General features: G+C 38.2%; 1 protein-coding gene across 1 annotated transcript in view; it reads right to left on the minus strand.

Annotated features, from left to right (window-relative positions):
- Positions 1-10,627: 10,627 nt before the first annotated feature.
- Positions 10,628-20,071, minus strand: part of PRKCE (protein kinase C epsilon) — a 206,989-nt gene continuing 197,545 nt past the window's right edge. Inside the window, exon 16 of the mRNA XM_015816415.1 lies at positions 10,628-10,774. Within this exon, the coding sequence (XP_015671901.1) occupies positions 10,628-10,774 (147 nt within the window). The remainder of the gene's footprint in view (positions 10,775-20,071) is intronic.

The raw sequence follows: 20,071 nt of genomic DNA on the forward strand, positions 1-20,071 counted from the left end.
TCTCTCTCTCTCTCTCTCTCTCTCTCTCTCTCTCTCTCTCTCTCTCTCTCTCTCTCTCTCTCTCTCTCTCTCTCTCTCCTGCCTCAGGCAATTTTAGTGTGTTCAAGTGGAAGCTAGATAGTTTTCTATTTTAACAGCTATTTCTTCATTCAGCAGAATAGAATGGAATCAGTGGCCTAAATCCAATTCAATCTAGTCCAATCCAATTCCACCTCTGTGATTTCTCCAATTCCAATTTCATCATTTTGTCCTTTCTTAAAGCTCTCATGACAGAAGGCTTTCCCAGATACTGTGGGCAAGAAGGCCAAATGTTGTCCTAGTGACACATCTCAAGGTCTCCCATTCTTCTACTTCTAGCTTCTGGTTATTTAAGGAGAGAATTTATGGCTAGGCTTAGTTTTTGCCTTGAAATGGTAGAGTTCTACGGAAAATGCATGGAATCTTTTTTACAAGCAAGGATCAGGGGGTCAGGTGGGCACAAGAGGAACTATACTACTATAGTTGTACTCTGCCTATTTTTGAATCACCATTTAGCTATAAACGCCACTGCTTTCCAGGTCATGTTATTTCACACAAAGTTATGTGTGTGAAATAAATTATCCCAGATATGGCTGCTCAATTTTTATATAAAATAAATACAGCACAGTTCCAGAATGTGACAAAATTCAAACCCTCTAAAAATATTAAGATGCTTTAATTATCAATTAAAAGCTGGTTGATGAGCATTATGCTTCTTGAAAGTATGACTGATGTTCACTTTCAATCAATGATGTCAGAATCTTTTCAGTACAGATTAGCATTTGAGTGCGACATCACCAGGAAATTCTGGGCTACAAGCAATAATGGAAAGTTGGATATATAAAAAAAATCTGGAACAAATTCTATACAGCATTGGATGTGCCCATATAGACACCAAGAATCAGATTCATCTCAGAAGAAACTTTACCTTTAATATCTGAATCAGTAACTTCCATTTTAATGGGTTATTTATTTAATATATGACATATCATACATGGACTTGCAATATTAGCCAATTCAGAAATATGCAGATTTATACCACACATGTTAAGGATGCTGGCAGCTACAAGATGATCCTCACATCCTCCATATGCATAAAAGTCAACTTCATGTTTTGTTCAGCATTGTCACCATTTCCACAATGCAGCCAAAAGATACACGTGGCTCACATAAACACCTAGCAGAGCTTCAATGGCACCCTTGGAACTTCCTTCTTGATTTCTTTTTATCATACCCTGCAAATGTTCCTGGTCCTCAGGGGTGCCACAGAACCAGGGAGTCCTGTTTCCTCATTTCTTTCATATATCCCTCAAGCAGGGATATAGGAATGCCGCTTCTGCAACTGACATGGCAACTTCCTTTCCATCCTTAATCAATGTCTGTGGAAGAAAGCTAAAAGAACATGCCCTCTTCTCTATATCAGCATGGGACACTGCTCCACTTAGTCTCTCTGATCACTGTTCTCCCAAATATCTGTAGCATCCATTGCTGTACAAGTTTAAAACCAAATACAGTTTCTACTCAGCAGCTCATGATTTAAAAGATGAAAGGCAAAAAGGGAGTCAAAGAGACCCTGCCTACAAAGCTAAGATAGCTTATTGCTCTGTGAAAAAACAGCAATATACTTCAAGGCTTTTTAAGAGGGCAATGGCTGGAATTTGGTAAGATTTAGATGCTGGCAGTCTCTCCAGTTTAAAAAAGATAAGCTGAGGAGTGAGTTGGCAGGATTTAATGTCAAACGATTGTTGGGCTGACTTGAAGATAACCTGATTTCTGTAAGGAGAGTTAACAAGGCAGCTGTTATCCCACCCAAAATTCTCTCCTAGAGAGCTTTAGCTGAATGACCTCACTTGCTTGATTTGCTTATAGCCTTCCTCTGTGAACATCAATCTGTCAGAATGAAATTTAGTAAACTTGGAAACTCTGGGTTTAGAAGTCAAGAGGACTTCTTACTACAGTAAATCTACATAAATATGCCAGTATATTCAAGGTTATGCCTCTTTTCACACACTTTCTTCAATAATATTCTATGTTTTCTCATTATTTTATGAGGTACAAGTTGCCATCTTATTTAGGGATAACAATAACTGAGCTGGACATTAAGGAGATGATGGTTAGAGGCAACATGCTGTAGAGCAGTTTCTCAACCTTGGCATTTTTAAGATGCGTGGATTTCAATTCCCAGAATTCCCCAATCCACACATTTTAAAGGTGCCAAGGTTTAGAAACACTGCCCTAGAGATGCATTTCAGCTATTTTCTTATATATTAAATACATGCATAAAGTTATCAGTACTCCCATTCTTATCTCCTTGCAAAAAAACAAAACAAAACCCAACCCACAGGGAAGCATTTTTTATGAATGAAGGCAAATATACGTGTGCCAGGAAAAGGTTGCAGGATCCAGTCTGGGTCAGCCACTGGGACCAGAGGTTTTTGTCTTCTGAGCTTTCAAACTCAAGCTAGAAGTCATCTTCAGGGAACTTCTCTCTAGCAGTATGTGTGCTTGTTCTCTGTGTGGCATTTATATGGTGCCTGTTATATATGGCTTTTTAGATGGTGATTGGGGTGTTGATGGATAGCTATTAAATCGTTGGCTGCCATTTGCTTGTGTTGCCCAGTCCTCACGTTCTAAGTACTTGATAAGCTGCTGGTAAATCAGCACTCCTGTTGATTGATAAGCAGCTGTTTCCCAGGCTTCAATCATTTCCCTGGCTGTTTTTGTACCTGCTCGCCCAACAATCTTAATCATCTAAAAAGCCACATACACAGGCACCATATAAATACCACAGAGCAGCACACCCTCTGAAGATGGGCTCCCAGCATGAGTCCAGAAGCTCAAAAGACAAAACCCCTGGTCCCAGTTGGATCCTGCAAGCATTTTTTAAATCCATTTTAAAATAAAGTTAATAATGTATGGTAGTCTGTTGTAGGTGGCAGTGTGACAGTTTATAACCTGTGTTCAGTCCTTCAGCTCTTTCACTTGTCCCTTTTATCCTTCTCACTCTAGCTACTTTAAAAAAAAATCCATTTCTTTCTGCTGTTTGTTTTGGGGCTGAATGAGGCTCCTTTACTGCATACAGAGTTCTTTCTGTTAGACTGTTGCAAACCGTATATATTTTTACATAATACTGTACACACAATAGTGATATTACACACACTTCACTGATTTAAAAAAAAAACAGGACTGCTTCACAAGGCAGCACTATATCAGCCCCAGAAAAGGCTAACCTCGCTAAAGAGCCACATCAACAAATGTGCCCATCCAGGAAAACAAATGGTGAGAAGATCGTGGATTCTTCCATCTTTCTTTTTTTCTTAAAAATTCTGAATGTTTTTCGGGTTAAGGTAGGACACTGTCCACCTTGATCAATAAATAATAAAGGCACTCGTGGCTGATTTATGTATCCTGGAAGTTTTGCTGGACTCTGAGCCTATCCAGCAATATGGTTACCCTGAGTTTAAACCAGATCATCAAGTTAGAAGGAAATAGTATTTGGATGGAGCACTAATAAAAAATTCCAGAGAAGTTTAAAAATATCGAGGAAGAAGGCAATGACAAACCACTTTTGCACTGTTGCCAAATCAATGGAATGGATCTGTCCATGTGACCACCAGGAGTTAAGATTTAGTTGAAGTTCTTTTTACCTTTTATAGGAGTAGGATTTCTGTGTCAGGGAGTTGTAATGGGGCTCTTAAAGAGTTATGCTCTTTATGAATATTCCCTATTGTATCATTCACTGCTTGAGAAAGTCTTTGTTCTCAATTGAAACCACTTATGAAAACTGCAAAACATTTTTAACATCATAGTATTTATTAGCTTCTGAAACAATACACATTCACATACTTGAGAATACAGTACATTTGGCACAGTAATAATGGCTACAGTGAAATAACCCTAATGAATGGCAAGAGATTTAAATTACAACTGTAGGAAAAAGTTTGTACAAAAAAATCTCACAAATAAAGAAAAAAAAACACAAAAAACAACAAAGCAAAATACTACCTGGCCCTGTAGCACTCAGTAAATTTCATATTTTTTTTAAAGCCTTTCCAGAGAGACAGCATTAGTTTTATTGTAGAGAGAGAGGCAATACTATCCCTATGGACAGTGACTTCAAAAAAAATAAAGCAAGAAAAAGTGGTCTGTTGTGATTTCTTCCCATTTTTTCATTTGGCATTTTGCACATTTTTTTACGTATCCTTCTCCCATCACTTCAGAAGGATAAGGAAAAAACTTTACAAAAGGAAAAAACTTTTAATCACCTGCTATTTTTTTTGAAAATTTGAGGAAAATGAGGAAGCTGCTAAATGGACCATTTCAGGAACAGAACTCACCTATATGCTGATGGCAGCAAGAGGTTTTGCACGCAACCAAACTGCTTCAGTTCTGTTGGCTTTCAGTTCAGTTATGTCATGCATCCTCTTTAGTGGCCTTGCATGCTGATAGATTTACCCATTTCCATAAAAAAAATAATCCAGACATTAACCCAGACAACTAAATATACATTCAGGTTCAGGTATCATGATACAGCCTGAGATATACTTGTTAGCCACATATCTGCCATGGGCAAAAGCCATCAAAGTTTAATTGCGTGGGTTTCTGTCGCAGGATCAAGGTGGACATCAGGATTACAGCTGAAATATCTTTGCATGCAAAAACATTAATTTTTCCCATTCAGCATCCTAAAGAGACAAATGCAGGAACTGGGGCATTTCTTATTAGCATAAATGTTTCTCAGAAATTGTGCATGCCAGGAAAGGGAAGTCATATACTCCACAATTTTGCTTACAGAAGCTTTGTGGAATGCACATTTAATTTTCTTATAAAGAACCGCTAATCTCCATTTTGCATGAAGACCTTTGCATGCCATGCAAACAAGTGCGCTGGACAATCATTCTGCAGTTTAGCCAACCTACAAATAGTTTTGGGAGGCCTTTTGCAATCTCCAAAGTTTCCATTCACCTATAGAAAACACTACTTGGCTTTGTTCATTCTTGCACTGGATGTTCAAAGTTAACACCAGAAAAAAATAATATACAGAACAGGTATGAAACTTCAAAAACTAAAGGGCATTTTTACACTCTTTCCCTCTAAAATGAAAATACAATGAGATGATGTGTCCTTTGTGATATTTCTGTGCTTTCACTCTAGAAGCCAGAGGGTGAGGAGATGCAATTTCTTCCCCCTGCCCCCAGCCCCTTAGTTTTTATTAAAAATAAAATAAATTATTTAACAATGTTTGATACTTTATTACTTTGGTAAGCCAGACAACACATGACTTGGTGTAGCATATTTAATATTCTGAAATCCTCATATGAATACATACATATATGTATATATATTTATATATAATAATAATTACACCTGAGTTTTAAAAAAAAACACAACATAAGGGAATTAAATGTCTTTGTCACCAAAAGTGGCTCTGAACAGCCGCACACAAAACTGATGGAACCTAATCTGTCCCTTTAAAAAGATGACTTTTCAAGCTACTTTGAGGCCTGAGAATCATTCCATGTGGCTTCTTGCCACATTATGGGAAGTTACAGGCCCATGGGAGAAGCCCATGACAGGTGCCTTTTCTGGAAATTGGGGCATAGTGTCTATATGTTATGGATTATATGCCGTGAGGCAATCCTGCTTTGGTTGGTGGGTTCCTCTGGACTCATCTGAAGGCACCAATCTGCTACAATTTGACCAATTTTATCCATGTATCAAATAGTTCAGTCTCGCTCTTTGTAATTTACCACATAACATTTTATATGACAGATTATCCTTGCTCAAACTGCTGACAAAGCGTTTTTAAGAGGGGCTCCAGAGCAGGCTCCTGTAGCTGTTCAGGGATACCCGGTTCGGATGCTGTTCCTGTCTACTAGCATGGAAGGTCACTTTTGATAGCCAGGAGGTTCTATGTTCTCTGAAGAAGAAACCTTTCTGCAACAATTTTCTTCTCATAGAGATCACATGAGATGGGACATGTCTCTGAAAGATGTGCTTTGGTCAATAGTGGTCCCTTCTCTCCCCCTCTCCCCACTCTCTCTACCATTCCATATACAGTTTAAGAGAACTATACAGGAGAATCAGTACAGCTTAATATAGGTTTACATCTGTCCTATAACGAAAAAAGGGAGGGAAATTCATCTTTGACAATAACTTGAACCAATACACAAATAGAGTATTGCACATGGACATAATCATAATTATTCTTTCATAGGCTAATTTTAATAATATGCCTGAACATGCAGCAGTTGATACCTCTATATTCATTGAATTCCACAGGCCTTGCAATAAACATCTATATACAAATCCTCACTTGTACAGAGAGAGAGAGAGAGAGAGAGAGAGAGAGAGAGAGAGAGAGAGAGAGAGAGAGAGAGAGAGAGAGAGAGAGAGAGAGAGAGAGAGAGAAGAAAAGTTGGGAAAATGCTTTATGACTGCCACTCTATCTCCCATATCCAAAAGTCAGGCTCCATAGCCAATACGCTTTAAGCATAGACAATATGCTTTATTAATATTTTTTTCAGAGAAAAAGGTCATATATTATAAATGACAGGTATTAAATGACTAAGGAAGTGAGAAGAAAATTACAACCAATTCAAACATTTTATGTAATTTTTATAATAAAGTGTCTATGGGGCTTCACTTTTGGTACACCCTGTATGTAAGTGTGCATGTACGTTTGTGTGTATGTATATGAAAAATCCAAGTGCAACAAATAAAAAAGATTCCCTTAACTGCTCATTCAGTCTATATATATAGACTAATCTATACACACACACGTGTATATATATGTATATATACATATATATATATGAATGATACATATACAAGCACGCATGTCCACGCTCACATATACAAAAATGCAGTATTCCCAGAAATATGAGTAAATAACACTATTAGCATATCTACACGCGGTAACTTCACATTTCTTTCTTAATGTATTTTCCACATGAGTTACCAGTTTGTCATGATTACACAAGAAATCCATTTACAACCTTCAACAATGTCAGTTTTTGAATCTTGAACTTAGTCTCTCCCTCCTTTTTCGTTTCATGAATGGCTTTGCGTTGCGGTATTCCTATTGACCACAGTTATCACATCAGTTCTTTCAAAGCTTTTCACAACCAAACAGTAGTACTACTGGGCTGACCCACAGTACAGTAGTATGGCATTCCAGGATCTCCGTCTCCAACCCTCTGCTGTTGGCCAGGGTCCCTTTACATGGGGCCCCGGAAGAGGACAGAGGTAACTGGAGGTGAGCACTCAGCAAAGAGAAAGGGAGGACAGAGGCTATGTACAATGAAAGATGGGTCGTCCCATTTTTGCGTGTAAAAGCCTGCAAAAGTAACACACTGCTATTGAAATTAAAATTAAATAAGCAAAGCAGATAACCATTCAGGTTTAATACATAAAAAAGAGGCTCCCCCTCCTCCTTAAGTCCCCTTCACACCTGTCAATGCACCAGAGACATAAACAATTTAGGCACATGCTTTTAAACAGTTTTTACTATGGAAGGATTATCATGAATATGGCAAAGCAGCTGTAACAACTGTAGGAAACCTATGCTGCTTTACTAAAGCTAGTATAGGCTTTTGGAGAATTTGTCCATTCTTAGCCCTTTAAACATCTGTCTTTGTAGCATTTGTGTTAGTGATTTTTTTAAAAAAGAAATTAGTTATAATTTCTAAATAAAAACTCTTAAAAAGTCATGTATTCTTTAAAAAAATAGCTTTTCCTGAAATGTTTTCCATAGCATTTATTATTTTAATCACAATGCTTTCAGTCAAGACTATTTGTTTTTTCAAGACCCACCCTTGCAACAAAACACTTTTTAAAATATACGTTTTGGGGGGAGGTGGAAAATCGTTTTGCCCCATTCATGGCAGTATCACAGCATGGCTTGTTAATGTTTTAGCAAGCTGCTCTACTATAAGTATGGGTGAGACCCATAGAAAAGAGAGGAGTAGGATTTCTTCCTGTCAGTTACTTGCATTTCTAGGAAAAAAAAACAGTTGCAAGAAACAGATTTCAAGAAGAATATCATAGAGCTTCTAACTATCTTTTTGATGAGTGTTTGCTTAATAATAAGTTCCATCGTGTTTGAGGTTTACTTGTGGGTAAAAGTGGCACAGTTCAGCCTCACAATCATAATATGGAAGTCCTGCATAGCATACGATGGCTTTTTCATCCTAATGACACTCTCCTTCTAGGCTCCCATCAGAATTAAGAGGAAACAATCCCCAGCAATTGACTGTCTTATTCCTGGGCAGCCATCAACTCAGAAGCTTAGAGCAGCCCTTGCCTCACTAAACCCTGGTTCTGACTAGGGACAGTGCAACACCAAGAAGCAGCTAAAGGAACAGTTGGCCTCGGTGTATCCATCACCAGCATTTTCTCTGCAACTTTCCCATTTTCTCTGCATCTGATGCAGCTTAATTAACCCTGATAGAAGTCCATATATCATGGCAACCTCTGATTGCATGTGGAACACTGCCTTTTCCTTTGATCTGGTTGTGAAACAGATTAGGGCAGATAATCTTGTTCACATCTTTGAATTCTGAGAATTATCGATATGCTGCCATCTGTCGCTTCTAATAGCAAACAGAGCAGGAGTTTTTAATCGACCAAGGCAGTGTATTTTTTTTTTAATCCAAGTTCTGAAAAATTGTAGTGTATCAACATTTCAGTTACCTTTTCATTTAGCCCACCGAGGTTAAATGGATGAAAGCCAGTCTGAGTTCAACTGAGATCTCAGATGCATGATAAGCTACTGAACAGAAACTGTTTTCAGTTGCTTTTGTGGATTTCAGCCTCTACACAGTGGACTAAACTACTTATGTGTACTAGAACTAAGTGAGTTTCTAGCATTTCTTTCTTCACCAGGTAAAGAGCAAGCAGTGTGGCAACAATGCCTTGTGACAGCAATTAATGAAGGCGTACATGACATTATAGCTGGACCATCAATTAGGAGATATATTGACCTAGACAGATCTCAGCTCTCATATATTTAAAATGCTTGCCTTTCAAGGGTAAATGCTTCATTCAGTTTATTTTGAATATTGGAAACCTGGCATCTCCATTCTAAGCACATGAATTGGAAAGAAATGATTACGTTGGGTTGTATAAATTACTTGCATGATTAGCCCAAACGTGTAGAACTTTTAGCCTAGAGTTGGAGCCAGACAAACTTAAAAGGAACTGAATTTAAATTAGCTGAGGCAAGATGAAATCTGAATTATTTCAGTGAGTCTATATAGGGGGTTTGTTCCCCATCAGACTAAATAGAGTTGCTTACATCTACAGTAGAAACTACAATCCAAATTAGGACAACAGCAGGAGACAAAAATTTAAAGCCCCCCAACCCCCCCAATTTATTCTTGTTATGTTTTTCAAGCAACCTTGAGCCTAAAATTTTAAAATATGTAGTCATAAGAGTGGCGAGGTGCCTACCACTTAACTTATAGCAGCTGCTTTTTCCTCTTCAAATGGTTCCCAGAGGTTTTGCCTCTCCAGATAAGATTTAAAATCAGTGTTTATCTTCTAAGACATAGTTTTTCAATCCCAGCAACATTAAGATGATGTGGTCTTCAACTCCCAGAATTCCTCAGCCAGCATGCTGGCTGGGGAATTCTGAGAGTTGAAGTCTACACATTTTAAAGCCGCTGAGGTTGAAAAACACTCTTCTTTTTTGAGAAGATCACATTTTGAGGAGAAGATCACATTTGACAGATTAGGGGCATATTTCTCTTGCCTGACACTAAATGCAAAAACTTCAATTTCCTAAGATTGCATTCCATGCAACGTAACATGGAAAGAGCTGTCTATTGAGGAATTGAAGGTCACTCCAAATCTATCCATTTGAATGTTAAGGGTGCAAGCTCAACCATTCCTGTTGACAATCTATTGAAATCAATGACAAAAGAGTTTTATGTTAAATCTCTCATGCTTCATAAGGCCCCCGGGCAATCATCACAGAATGCAATGAGTTGATTCCAAGCTCAGTAAATCTTATGGCTTATTTATAGATTCATATCTGAGTTGAAAATAAGTCATAATGAAGTATTCCTCTCTCTCCATAATCATATAACACATATACTTATCCATTTAGCACAATGTGATGAGATACCTATTTATGGAATCTTGGAAAAAAGTTATCTAACTTTCAGTACATACTCTAGACCATAATTTTAATAATTAAAAATGAAGCTAAAATTCCTAGTGATTTTTAAATGTTAAAAATGGTTGAACAAATTACTTTTGACAGTGCTAGGTGATTTTAAAAAAGACAAAGCCTTACTGAAAATAAAAGAAAGTGTGAATAGAAAGAGAGAAGGAGAGAATGAGAGAGAGACAGCAGCAAAAAATAACAGCAATGTGTTACCTTTACAGTTTCTAATACAAAATATTTTGCATTGCTCTGTAAAACAGCTATTATGAGTGCCTCCAGATCAAAGAAATACAACAATAAATAGACAGTAGAAAGTAATGGGTTTAGGCTCATGGTCAGAGAAGCAGTTCTTGATGGTGTAGCTGGAGGATTTTTCAGAACACAACTTGCAGCATCTGTGATCTGGCGGTTCCAATTTAGGGGTTGGGGGGGAATATCTTATGGCAGCAGCTCTTCTCCAAAATATGAGAAGCCTTTAAATTCTTCTTGGTTGATTTGCTTTATAATTGTCTCATCCACCGCTGTTAATATTGGGTCTTCTCGTGTAAAGTCTTGATCAAAGTTATTTACATCCCTTTTGGTTTTCTGAGAAACAAAAGCAAAAGATGAAGAATGAGTGGTGTTCTTGCACCAACAATCAACTTTTTTTTCTGGGATTCGAAAAGAGTGATAGCGTGTTTGGCTTCTAAAGGAAGGCAGATTCATTTCATACACACAGATCTCTCTCTCTCCCTCTCTCTCTCTCTCTCTCTCTCTCTCTCTATCTCTCTCTCTCTCTCTCTCACACACACACACACACACACACACACACAAACACACCATACAGGAGAAGACGAGAAAAGAGGATGGACAAGTGAGGGTGCAGAAGCAAAGAATGGTCCTGGATAAGCCCAATAGCCTTTAACTGAGAAGTTGGAAACAAAATGATGGTATACCAGATAACGTAAAGTATACTATACTGTAATAATTTGGATAAATGAATCATGAATTCAGACAGATCTTGTCTGGAAATGGCATAATGGATTGATTACAAATATAGGGGTGAAGCATATGATCTGTATTTTTGATGATGAATCTAACATAAGGTAAGCAAAATCTCACAAATTCGCAGCTTTTGCATCTTTAGGATCTAGCAGTGATTGTTTTTCACAGATACAGAACTTTCACAACCAACCTGTGGAAGATCCAACATCTACAGTCCTAATATGCTAGTGCCAGTTCTGATTGTGATGGCAGCTATTATATATAGAAGTACATATTTATGCTATTGCTGCCGATATATACCTCATCCCAGCCAAGAGCAAAATCCCAGTTCTAACCTAAAAGGAAAAGAGATGGATAGCCCGTTTTCCAAATATCTTCTTCTTGTTACAGTCCCTTTGCTATACCTGAGAAAAGCTTGTTATAAAACCAGACCTCAATCATTAATTTACTGAGTTTAGAAAATATGACAGGTACCAGATAAATGTTTTACTCTGCTTTTACTCACATTCAGGCACATGCACCTTCTTCTCTTTGCTTATGAAGGCAAGCCATGGATTGTTTTCTGGAGTAGGCATGAGTCTGTGAAAGGGCCTAAGAAGTTATGGCTGGATCATTACAGATAGTCCTTGACTTATGACCACAATTGAGCCTAAAATCTCTGTTGTTGTGCAAAACAGTTGTTAAGTGAGTTTTGCCCCATTTTATGACCTCGCTATAGTTGACTTGCTTGTCAGAAGGTCGCAAAAGGTGATCACATGACCCTGGGACACTGCAACATCATAAATACATGCAAATTGCCAAGAATCCGAATTTTGATCATGTGGCCATGGGGATGCTGCAACGGTTGTAAGTGCAATGACCAGTTGTGAGTCACTTTTTTCAGTGCCATTGCAACTTTGAATGGTTACTAAACAAATAGTTCTAAGTCAAGGACTACTTTTATATAATGTCCACCTTTTGTCAACCACTAATCTCAAATGGTTTTCTATAATTACTGAAAGTAAAAAAGACAGAATTTGATTAAAGTTTCCCAAGCAAGAAGAAATCACAGAGTGTTTTCATTATAGTTCAGTAGAGAATTAAGCACAGAAATGTAATTAAAAAAAACTGGAGTGTGCAATGTTTCCAAGCAAATTCTTCCCACAGAAACTTTCTTGCAACTATTGGCATTAGGACCCCACTACCCCCCCCCCTCGCCTGGGTTGGAATTCTTCAACTGGGCTTTTTCAGTGGGTTTAAAGCGCTAGAGGGGGGGCGCCTCACACTGAATAGAGCTCTAGAGAACAGCCTGATCAAACATCAGTCATCCAGGTCATGGTTTCTCCCAAATGTGCTTTTTCAAGAGGCAACTGGACTTTCTTGTTTTTCTTTGAAGATATTTCACTTCTCATCCAAGAAGCTTCTTCAGCTCTGACTAGATGACCACCATCCAGTCAGAGCTGAAGAAGCTTCTTGGACGAGAAGCGAAATGACTTCAAAGAAAAACAAGAAAGTCCAGTTGCCTCTCGAAAAAGCACTTTTGGGATGCTATTCAAATGTTTTAAAATACAATTTCTTATCGAACAACTATGGGCACTTTGGTTAAAAATAGGGACGTTACCATTACAGTATTTATGTATATAATGTATATCCCATATTTTTTTATTGTTGAAAACCATTGCATGTTAACAGAAGCTACTTAAAGCAGACTGCCAACTTTTTAACTTGTTTTCTGCACTTTTTAGTAGCTGGTTGTCTTGCTGATATGAGCATGCATCTCGGTTGGGTTGCTTTCTGCCAGCCAAACTACTGTTAAAAGCATCTGACCAAGCCAAGAGTTTTCACAGTCAGTTGGCAGCTCTACTGCAAAACCAGTTAAGTCCTCAAATATAGACATGTTCTCTTAGCTTGGCTACTTCCTATTGCTGTTGAAGGACCGGTCAAAAGGGGACTGTTGCCTCTTAGCATCTGAAAATAAATGTTGATAAGGAAAGAAGTCTGAAAAAAAATTCAGTGTTCTACTGCTTTCAGCACTGAATTTGGAAAACCCAGAGGATTTTATTACCCCACTGCAAATTTCCAATTTTCCGTGTTCTTTCAGTCTTCTTAAAATCCAGATGAATGCACCATTTTCATAACTTTGAGAAAAACCGTGGTGCCGGAAGGTTAAGTAAGAACACGCTGTTCAAGCTCACAATTACAAGAGAGATTTGTGATGCATTCAGTGCAATCTTGCCTTTTCATATTCCTTGCCCTGTCCCATATTCGTAATTGATTGTCCTTAAGAACAACCAATCAACTTCAGCAAAGTTCTTTTTTCCTATCCTGTTTCAAATATTTTACATTTTTGTATTTTTGTTTTATAGCCATAGTGCAACTGCATAAACTAAAAAAAACCCCATGTATTAAGTCCTTTCACTGCCTTGAGGGAAGAGCATAGCTTCAATCCATACCCCAACACACTCTTTATTCAAGTTTGCACCTTGCTTTGGATTAATCCTCCCTTGAAAATGTTCTACTTATTTCTTATAAAAGTGCCCCCAGCCTCTGTCTGCAGATTCTGGGTTCAGAAAGCAGACAGAGGGTCCCACCTAGCTTTTGGTTTCAATAGAATAATCCTTGAATCTACTGGATATCTGGGCTTGTTTTGAGCTGTGACTACCAAAAAGCTGCAGTGATGATATCCATGGTTTTGAGGCCTTGGTCACTCTTTCTGAAACAACCTATAACCGTACCTCAGTGGTAAGACATTTCTTTATTGTGTGTTAAAAAGAGTAAGTGATCCCAGACTTGAGAACTAAAAAAGACTTATAAGCAAGAAACGAAGCAAGATTAATGATACATTCAAGGTGAGACAGGGAGTTATGGGGAAATCTAAAGCCAAGAGTTAAAAAAAAGAAAAAGAAAAAGAAAAATACTGTATAAAAAAGAGCTGCACCAGGTAACCAACATGAAAGTCTCACTTATTGGATTTGGAATATTTCTAGTAAATGAAGTCATTTAAAGAATTTTTTTTTTGCTGAAACCGACTCATTTATTTGCTGCTCATAATGGTTATTTTTTTAGAACTCTTTAAAACACTGTCAGTGACATTGTTGATAAAATTTTGTAAGATCAGACAAAATAGCACTATTCTGAACTACAAGGCTGAGATACATAATAATATACAAGCATATACAGAACAGATTTTGTTCTTTCTTTGGCAAAAAGAAGGAAATAACTCAAACACTATGAAGTGAGAAACTGAACATGGTGACAATGTGGAGTGGATACATGGAAAAGGTTAAGTATTTCTGCTGAACTGGCATACACAACCATCCTTCATAAAGTGATGTTCTAAGAAAAAAAAATGGGGCAGTCAAAAGCAAATGAGCTAACAATTCTTTCTCTGTATGAAATGTGCAAGAAATTAACTCTGGAGCTAACTTGCTCTCCTTGCCATTTATAATACTGCATTTTATAGAAGCATATTTAGTATAGCAATATCCATTTTTTTCTCCAAGGAGTTCAAGGAAACATAGTAGTGTAATAGCACTCATGCTTCTCAAGTACATTTGCTTGATTCAGGCAGAGAATTGCTCTGTTAAAATGAGGATTCACTGTTTTTCTTCTTTGAATTGAACTCAACTCTTGGTAACTTCAGGGACATATCCTTATAAGTCTTTCCTGCAACAAAATTGAGATAATTGCTGTTCTTGGATAGCATGGATTTTTTTTTAACTTCCCAGTCTAACCTACAGGCAAAGAATCTTCTAGTGATCTGTCCTGTGGGTTCTAACCACATAGCGCCTTCTTAGTATTTCAATAATAGCCAAGATTGGCTAGATGCTGCCATCTAGCTGGGCATGTCCATGCTTATTGTAAAATATGTATAACCCAAATGTTGTATTTCCTAGGCCCAGATCAGTTTTGAAGAAATGAGATCGTCATGCAAGCTGCACTGAGCTCCTAGAGGAAAAGTGTGATATATATCTAAGATATATATAAATAAAGAATTGAAAATGCTTCTGCCATTTGGGATTCACTGTTGGTTTTCTCTGGGAAAAGCATTAGCCCCACCAACACCTCTCCCCCTTCCATCTCTTATAAGCAGCGATGGGACACTTTCCATCCATAGCAAGAAGAGTTGATAGCAAGAGGTTGCGATGGAAGCAGATCTCTCAAGCATGAAAGAAGTAGAGGAAGGGATGGATAATGCTCACTTCTGCTAAATTAACCTGAATATCTCCCTCCTCCTCCTCCTCCTCCTCCTCCTTATGGGAATGCCAGTGTTTTGTAGATAGGTGGAGAGAAGGTGAAAGATTTTCTCTGAGATGAGGAAAAAAAATAAAAATAAATTCATACCTAGAATATTTTGAGTTTGTTTTAAGAAGCCTGCTGTGGTTCTTGTTCTCTTGGTTAAGCAGAATTTAAACAGATGATACTCATTGCCTTTCCATTTCATAATACATGAAAGGGAGTGGAGAATGCATTTTTTTATTCTCAGTTATAATAATTTCCCCTCTGCTCTGCCATCCCTACTGGATTCTATGAGGAGGAAGTGTCTGGTTTGAGCTTATGGCACATGGAATAGGATAAGCAACAGCAGCAGGCCTTGTTCTGGTTCTGTCAAATACTGCTAGTCATGTATGTCACACTTTAATGCTAGACCAGTTGGTAAGTCTGAGATATTAAAACTGCCTACAAATGTCAGTGCATCAGAATAAGAGTATTGGATAAGACAGCCTTATTTTCATTCACATATATTTGTGCTGTCAGTATTTCAGTCTTTTCCTGTTCTTTGAGTTTACCCTCTTTTAATTTTACATGGAGTAATGAAAGTGTAGAATCAATGCAGAATTAACAAAACTGAACAACAGTACAAAATCTGGAAGCTGAAAAGAAAACAAAAAAAAAAAACCACTGCTGGATCATCAGTATCATCAAAAGAGGCTATTTCACACATACAGTTGATGATCTCTAATACTGGGGAACTTATCTCTTATTGTACAGTAATTTATTGAAGAACTGCAGTCATGAAAAGAATGACACAGAAAAAATATGAATGACAAAACATTCATAGGAAATGACAATAGGAAACAATAACAATACATAAATAAGGTGATGAAAAATGTTCCAATGAAAACTGGGGGTATGAAAAAAAAACCAACTTTGGGGTATTTTATACCTTTCCCCCCCTGCTGCCTACTCCTTTTGTCAAATATAATATTATGAATGCTTCCATGCCTTGTATGTCTAAACCTCAGGCATAGATACTGCAGTCCTAAAGGGCAGCACCTTCATGTATCTGTATAGTAGTTTCTTTTTCAGACATTTGGCTTTATGCCCATGGACTTGGCATTATTATGGGTAAGTGTTCAGCTAAAATATCCACATCAGGAGTGCAAATAATTAGATTCATTCACTTTATTAGTTTCTTACACAGAGGTATTTCCTAACTGCTAATGATAAGGCACAAGATGCAACCATGTGGCATTAGTTCAAGTATGATTCTGCCACTTTTTTTTACTGTAGCCATAATTTCCCTTTGAATGCCCTATACAAATCTCTTTCTTGGTCCATTGATGCATTAAGCCGGAAAAATGCATTTTGAGACCACAGAGACTTCAGAGACCCTCCAAAAGCTGTCACAAAATTGTAATTGTTAAAATAAAATTGAAAACATGAGAGCAATCATTCTGCCTTTAATTAAACATAACACTAATCAAATTATATGTAAATTAAATTGAACCAAATTTATTTTTTTGCCATTCATACCAAGAACCTGCATCTGGTCACCTTTAAATTTTTCCAGCATTTAGGAGAAAAAAACTAGAAAGCTTCCTAAAATTTCACTCCAGTATGTCCATACCATGAATGAAATGGCCTCATGTTTCATTCTGGTGTTATTTGCTCGTATCCTCTATATCAGGGCTTTTCAACTGGTAGTATGCATACGACCAGTGGTACTTTGGCAATGGAAGGTGGTACCCGACCCTCTTAGACAAGTGTAGTGGGGGAAGGGAATGAGCTGAAGCGACCCAAACCTGAGGGAGAGGCAGCTGGAGCTGCAGGACTGGGCTCCAGCTGATTGGTGCTGGAGGTGGGGGGAGAGAGAGGATAGGATATAAAAGGAGGTGGTTTGGGCAGAAAGAGGATGGGGAAGAAGCTGTGAAAGGAGAGCTCAGCAGGCAGGCAGGAAAAAGAGACAGGGAAGAAGAAGCTGTTGCTGAAAGAAAAGGTCCTCTGGTTTGTTTTCTCCTGGCAGGAGAATGCAATCAGCTCTGATGAAATGAAAAGCCAGGAGGCAAGCATGTTGAAAAGGAGGTTGGTTTATTTCAGAAGCCAGTGGGTTCTGGATCAGCTGGCAGTTTGATTGGGTTACCATAATGATTTTTATAGTTTTGACAGCGTTTTGTAATTCAGAGGCTCAGTTTGTGTGCTTTGGTTATTGGAATATTTTAGTTTGTTTCACGAAGGCTAGCAATGAGTACAAAGTGTTGGCTTCCGTAGGTTTAATCCCTTTAAACAAATGTAATTAGTTTTACGCCCTTATATTGAGTCTGTCTATAGCTTTTAGCAAGTTTTCTTTGTAGGTAAAGAGGCTTAATTTAAGGTTATCACTTTTTGCAACATTGTGACATGCCTGAGGCAGCTTAAAGAAAAAAAACAGTGTTTAGTGTTTCTTTATTCTGGGAGGCTTTTGTGAGCCTTTCTTGCTTTGTGCTTGATTCCTGTGTCTTTAGGGGTACAGTGAAGGGACTGGGGGGTGCATTCTTACTACACTGTGGAAGGAGAGCTCAGAAGGCAGGGAGGAAGAAGAGAAGAGGGAGAGAGGAAGAACGAACAACCAGTCAGCTGACCACCAAGGTAGTGGTGCATATTAATAAATATGGATAAATTCATCATACATTGGTCAGTGCAAAGGGAAAGTGATTCAGCAAAGGAACTGCCAACGAATAAATTAAAACCAGTACTTTTCCCCCTTTTTTCTACAGTTTGTAACATTTTATTAGATTATAGAATAAAATGCAAAAATACAAAAGCAAATAGTAGGACACAGTGGAAAGGAAAAAAGGAAAAAAAGTGAGGGGGAGAAGAGAAAAAGAAAAGAAAAGGTATTGACTTCTGACTTCCTCTGTTGCAGTAGAAGGAAGTATTAACATTGAACTCAACTTTTTACTTTTCCATAATATTATAAACTAGCTATTTCTATAACAACAAATGAATCTAATCAGTAAAACCCAAAATCCCCGCCCTTTTTTTAAGTCATCAAGTTTTTGACACCTTGCTAAGCACTGGTGGCACTGAAATATTGTCATGTCCTAAAAGTGGTACAATCTGTGAAAAGGTTGAAAAGCCCTGCTCTATATCAGTGCTTCTCAGCCTTGACAAATTTAAGCCATAAAGACTTCAACTGCCAGAATTCCTAAGTCAGCCACTTAAAGTTATTGAGGTTGAGAAACAGTGCTCTAAATGTTGATCTTAAATTTGGAAAGTGGAAATTTTTATTTATAAAGAATGCAGAGACTCCCTCCCCCCATTTCTAAATGTAGCTCCTATACATTTGGATTTGGGGAAAGACAGAGGTTGAGTCTAAGGCTGCTGCTTTGTGCATTGTCTCAAGGCTCTACTTTCTTGCCACTTCTATTTACCATCTCCTTGAAGCTGCATGGGGTGCAGTATCACCAGTATGCTGCTTTTACTGTTGTACATCTTTATGCTGGTTCAAGCAAGTGTTGCTGCTAAGGTCCTTTCCCAATACCCACTCTTGCAGCTCCACTTGTGTGAGCAGCGGGCACTCATACTTACGCATGAAGCTTCATTGTCGGGCGCATGTGGATGCTACTTGTGTGGAGCTGCCTGTACTCATATGCATGCATGCCGCTCACATGGAACCATCCCCTCATCCCTCCACTGGTCCATCAAGCCAGAAACGTTAGGGACTGCTAGGGGGCCTTATTCATAGTGACTCATACCTCAGTCACCTCCCATTTGGATGACTGTAATGTAGTCCATATGAATACATGGAAGCTGCAACTAGTCCATGCAGCAGTATAGGAAATTTTTGGAGTTTCTTGCTACACTCATATAATGCTACTGCTTTGCAAGCTGCCCTGGCTTCCAGTAGGCTTCTGAGCGCAATTTAATATGCTGTTGTCATCTATAAAGGTCTACATGGCACAGGGTCTGGCTAGATTTAGGAAAAATACAGCTCTCTTCTATCAAACAATGCCGGTTTTTTTGGAGCCTGGACTTGCGTTTTCTCAGTGGCAGTGCTGCCCATGAACAGCATCTTCTCAGAGAACTGGATGGCCCCGACTCTTTTGGCCTTCCTCAGCCATCTGGACCAGGAGGTTAGATGAGCTCTGTATTGGTGTGGGTTTCTTTTTATTGGGATGCATGGTTTGTCTCAAGTGCCATGAATTGTTCATAACTGTTAGTTTTATTTTTTGCATACTGCCCACAATCATTGAAGTAAGATGGGTGGTCATATAGATTACATACATACATAAATACATGCATACATACATATAGTACATACCTAATTAAAACAGTTGCTTTAGATCTCACTATCATCAAAAACCTCTTATCAAAGGGACAATCAAACTTAATACTGTAAACATTACAAGCAAGAGAACTAGAATCTCTGGATGGCTTCAGCCTGCACTTTTATAGAAGATATTGTTGTTATTATTATTATTATTATTATTATTATTATTAATAATAATAATAATAATAGACGGGAGCAGGTCTTGAGACTGTTGTATGGGAGGAGTTTGACTCTGTGGCTCCCGAGGACGTGGACAGGATCCTGGGGAGGCTGAATGCAACCACATGTTTACTGGATCCGTGCCCCTCCTGGCTAGTACTGGCGGCTCGGGAGGGTACACGAGCCTGGCTCCAGGGAATTGTAAACGCTTCTTTGTGGGAGGGTGC

Source organism: Protobothrops mucrosquamatus, unplaced genomic scaffold (genome assembly GCF_001527695.2).
Source record: "Protobothrops mucrosquamatus isolate PMUCROS unplaced genomic scaffold, P.Mucros_1.0 scaffold448, whole genome shotgun sequence".
Classification (NCBI taxonomy): domain Eukaryota; kingdom Metazoa; phylum Chordata; class Lepidosauria; order Squamata; family Viperidae; genus Protobothrops; species Protobothrops mucrosquamatus.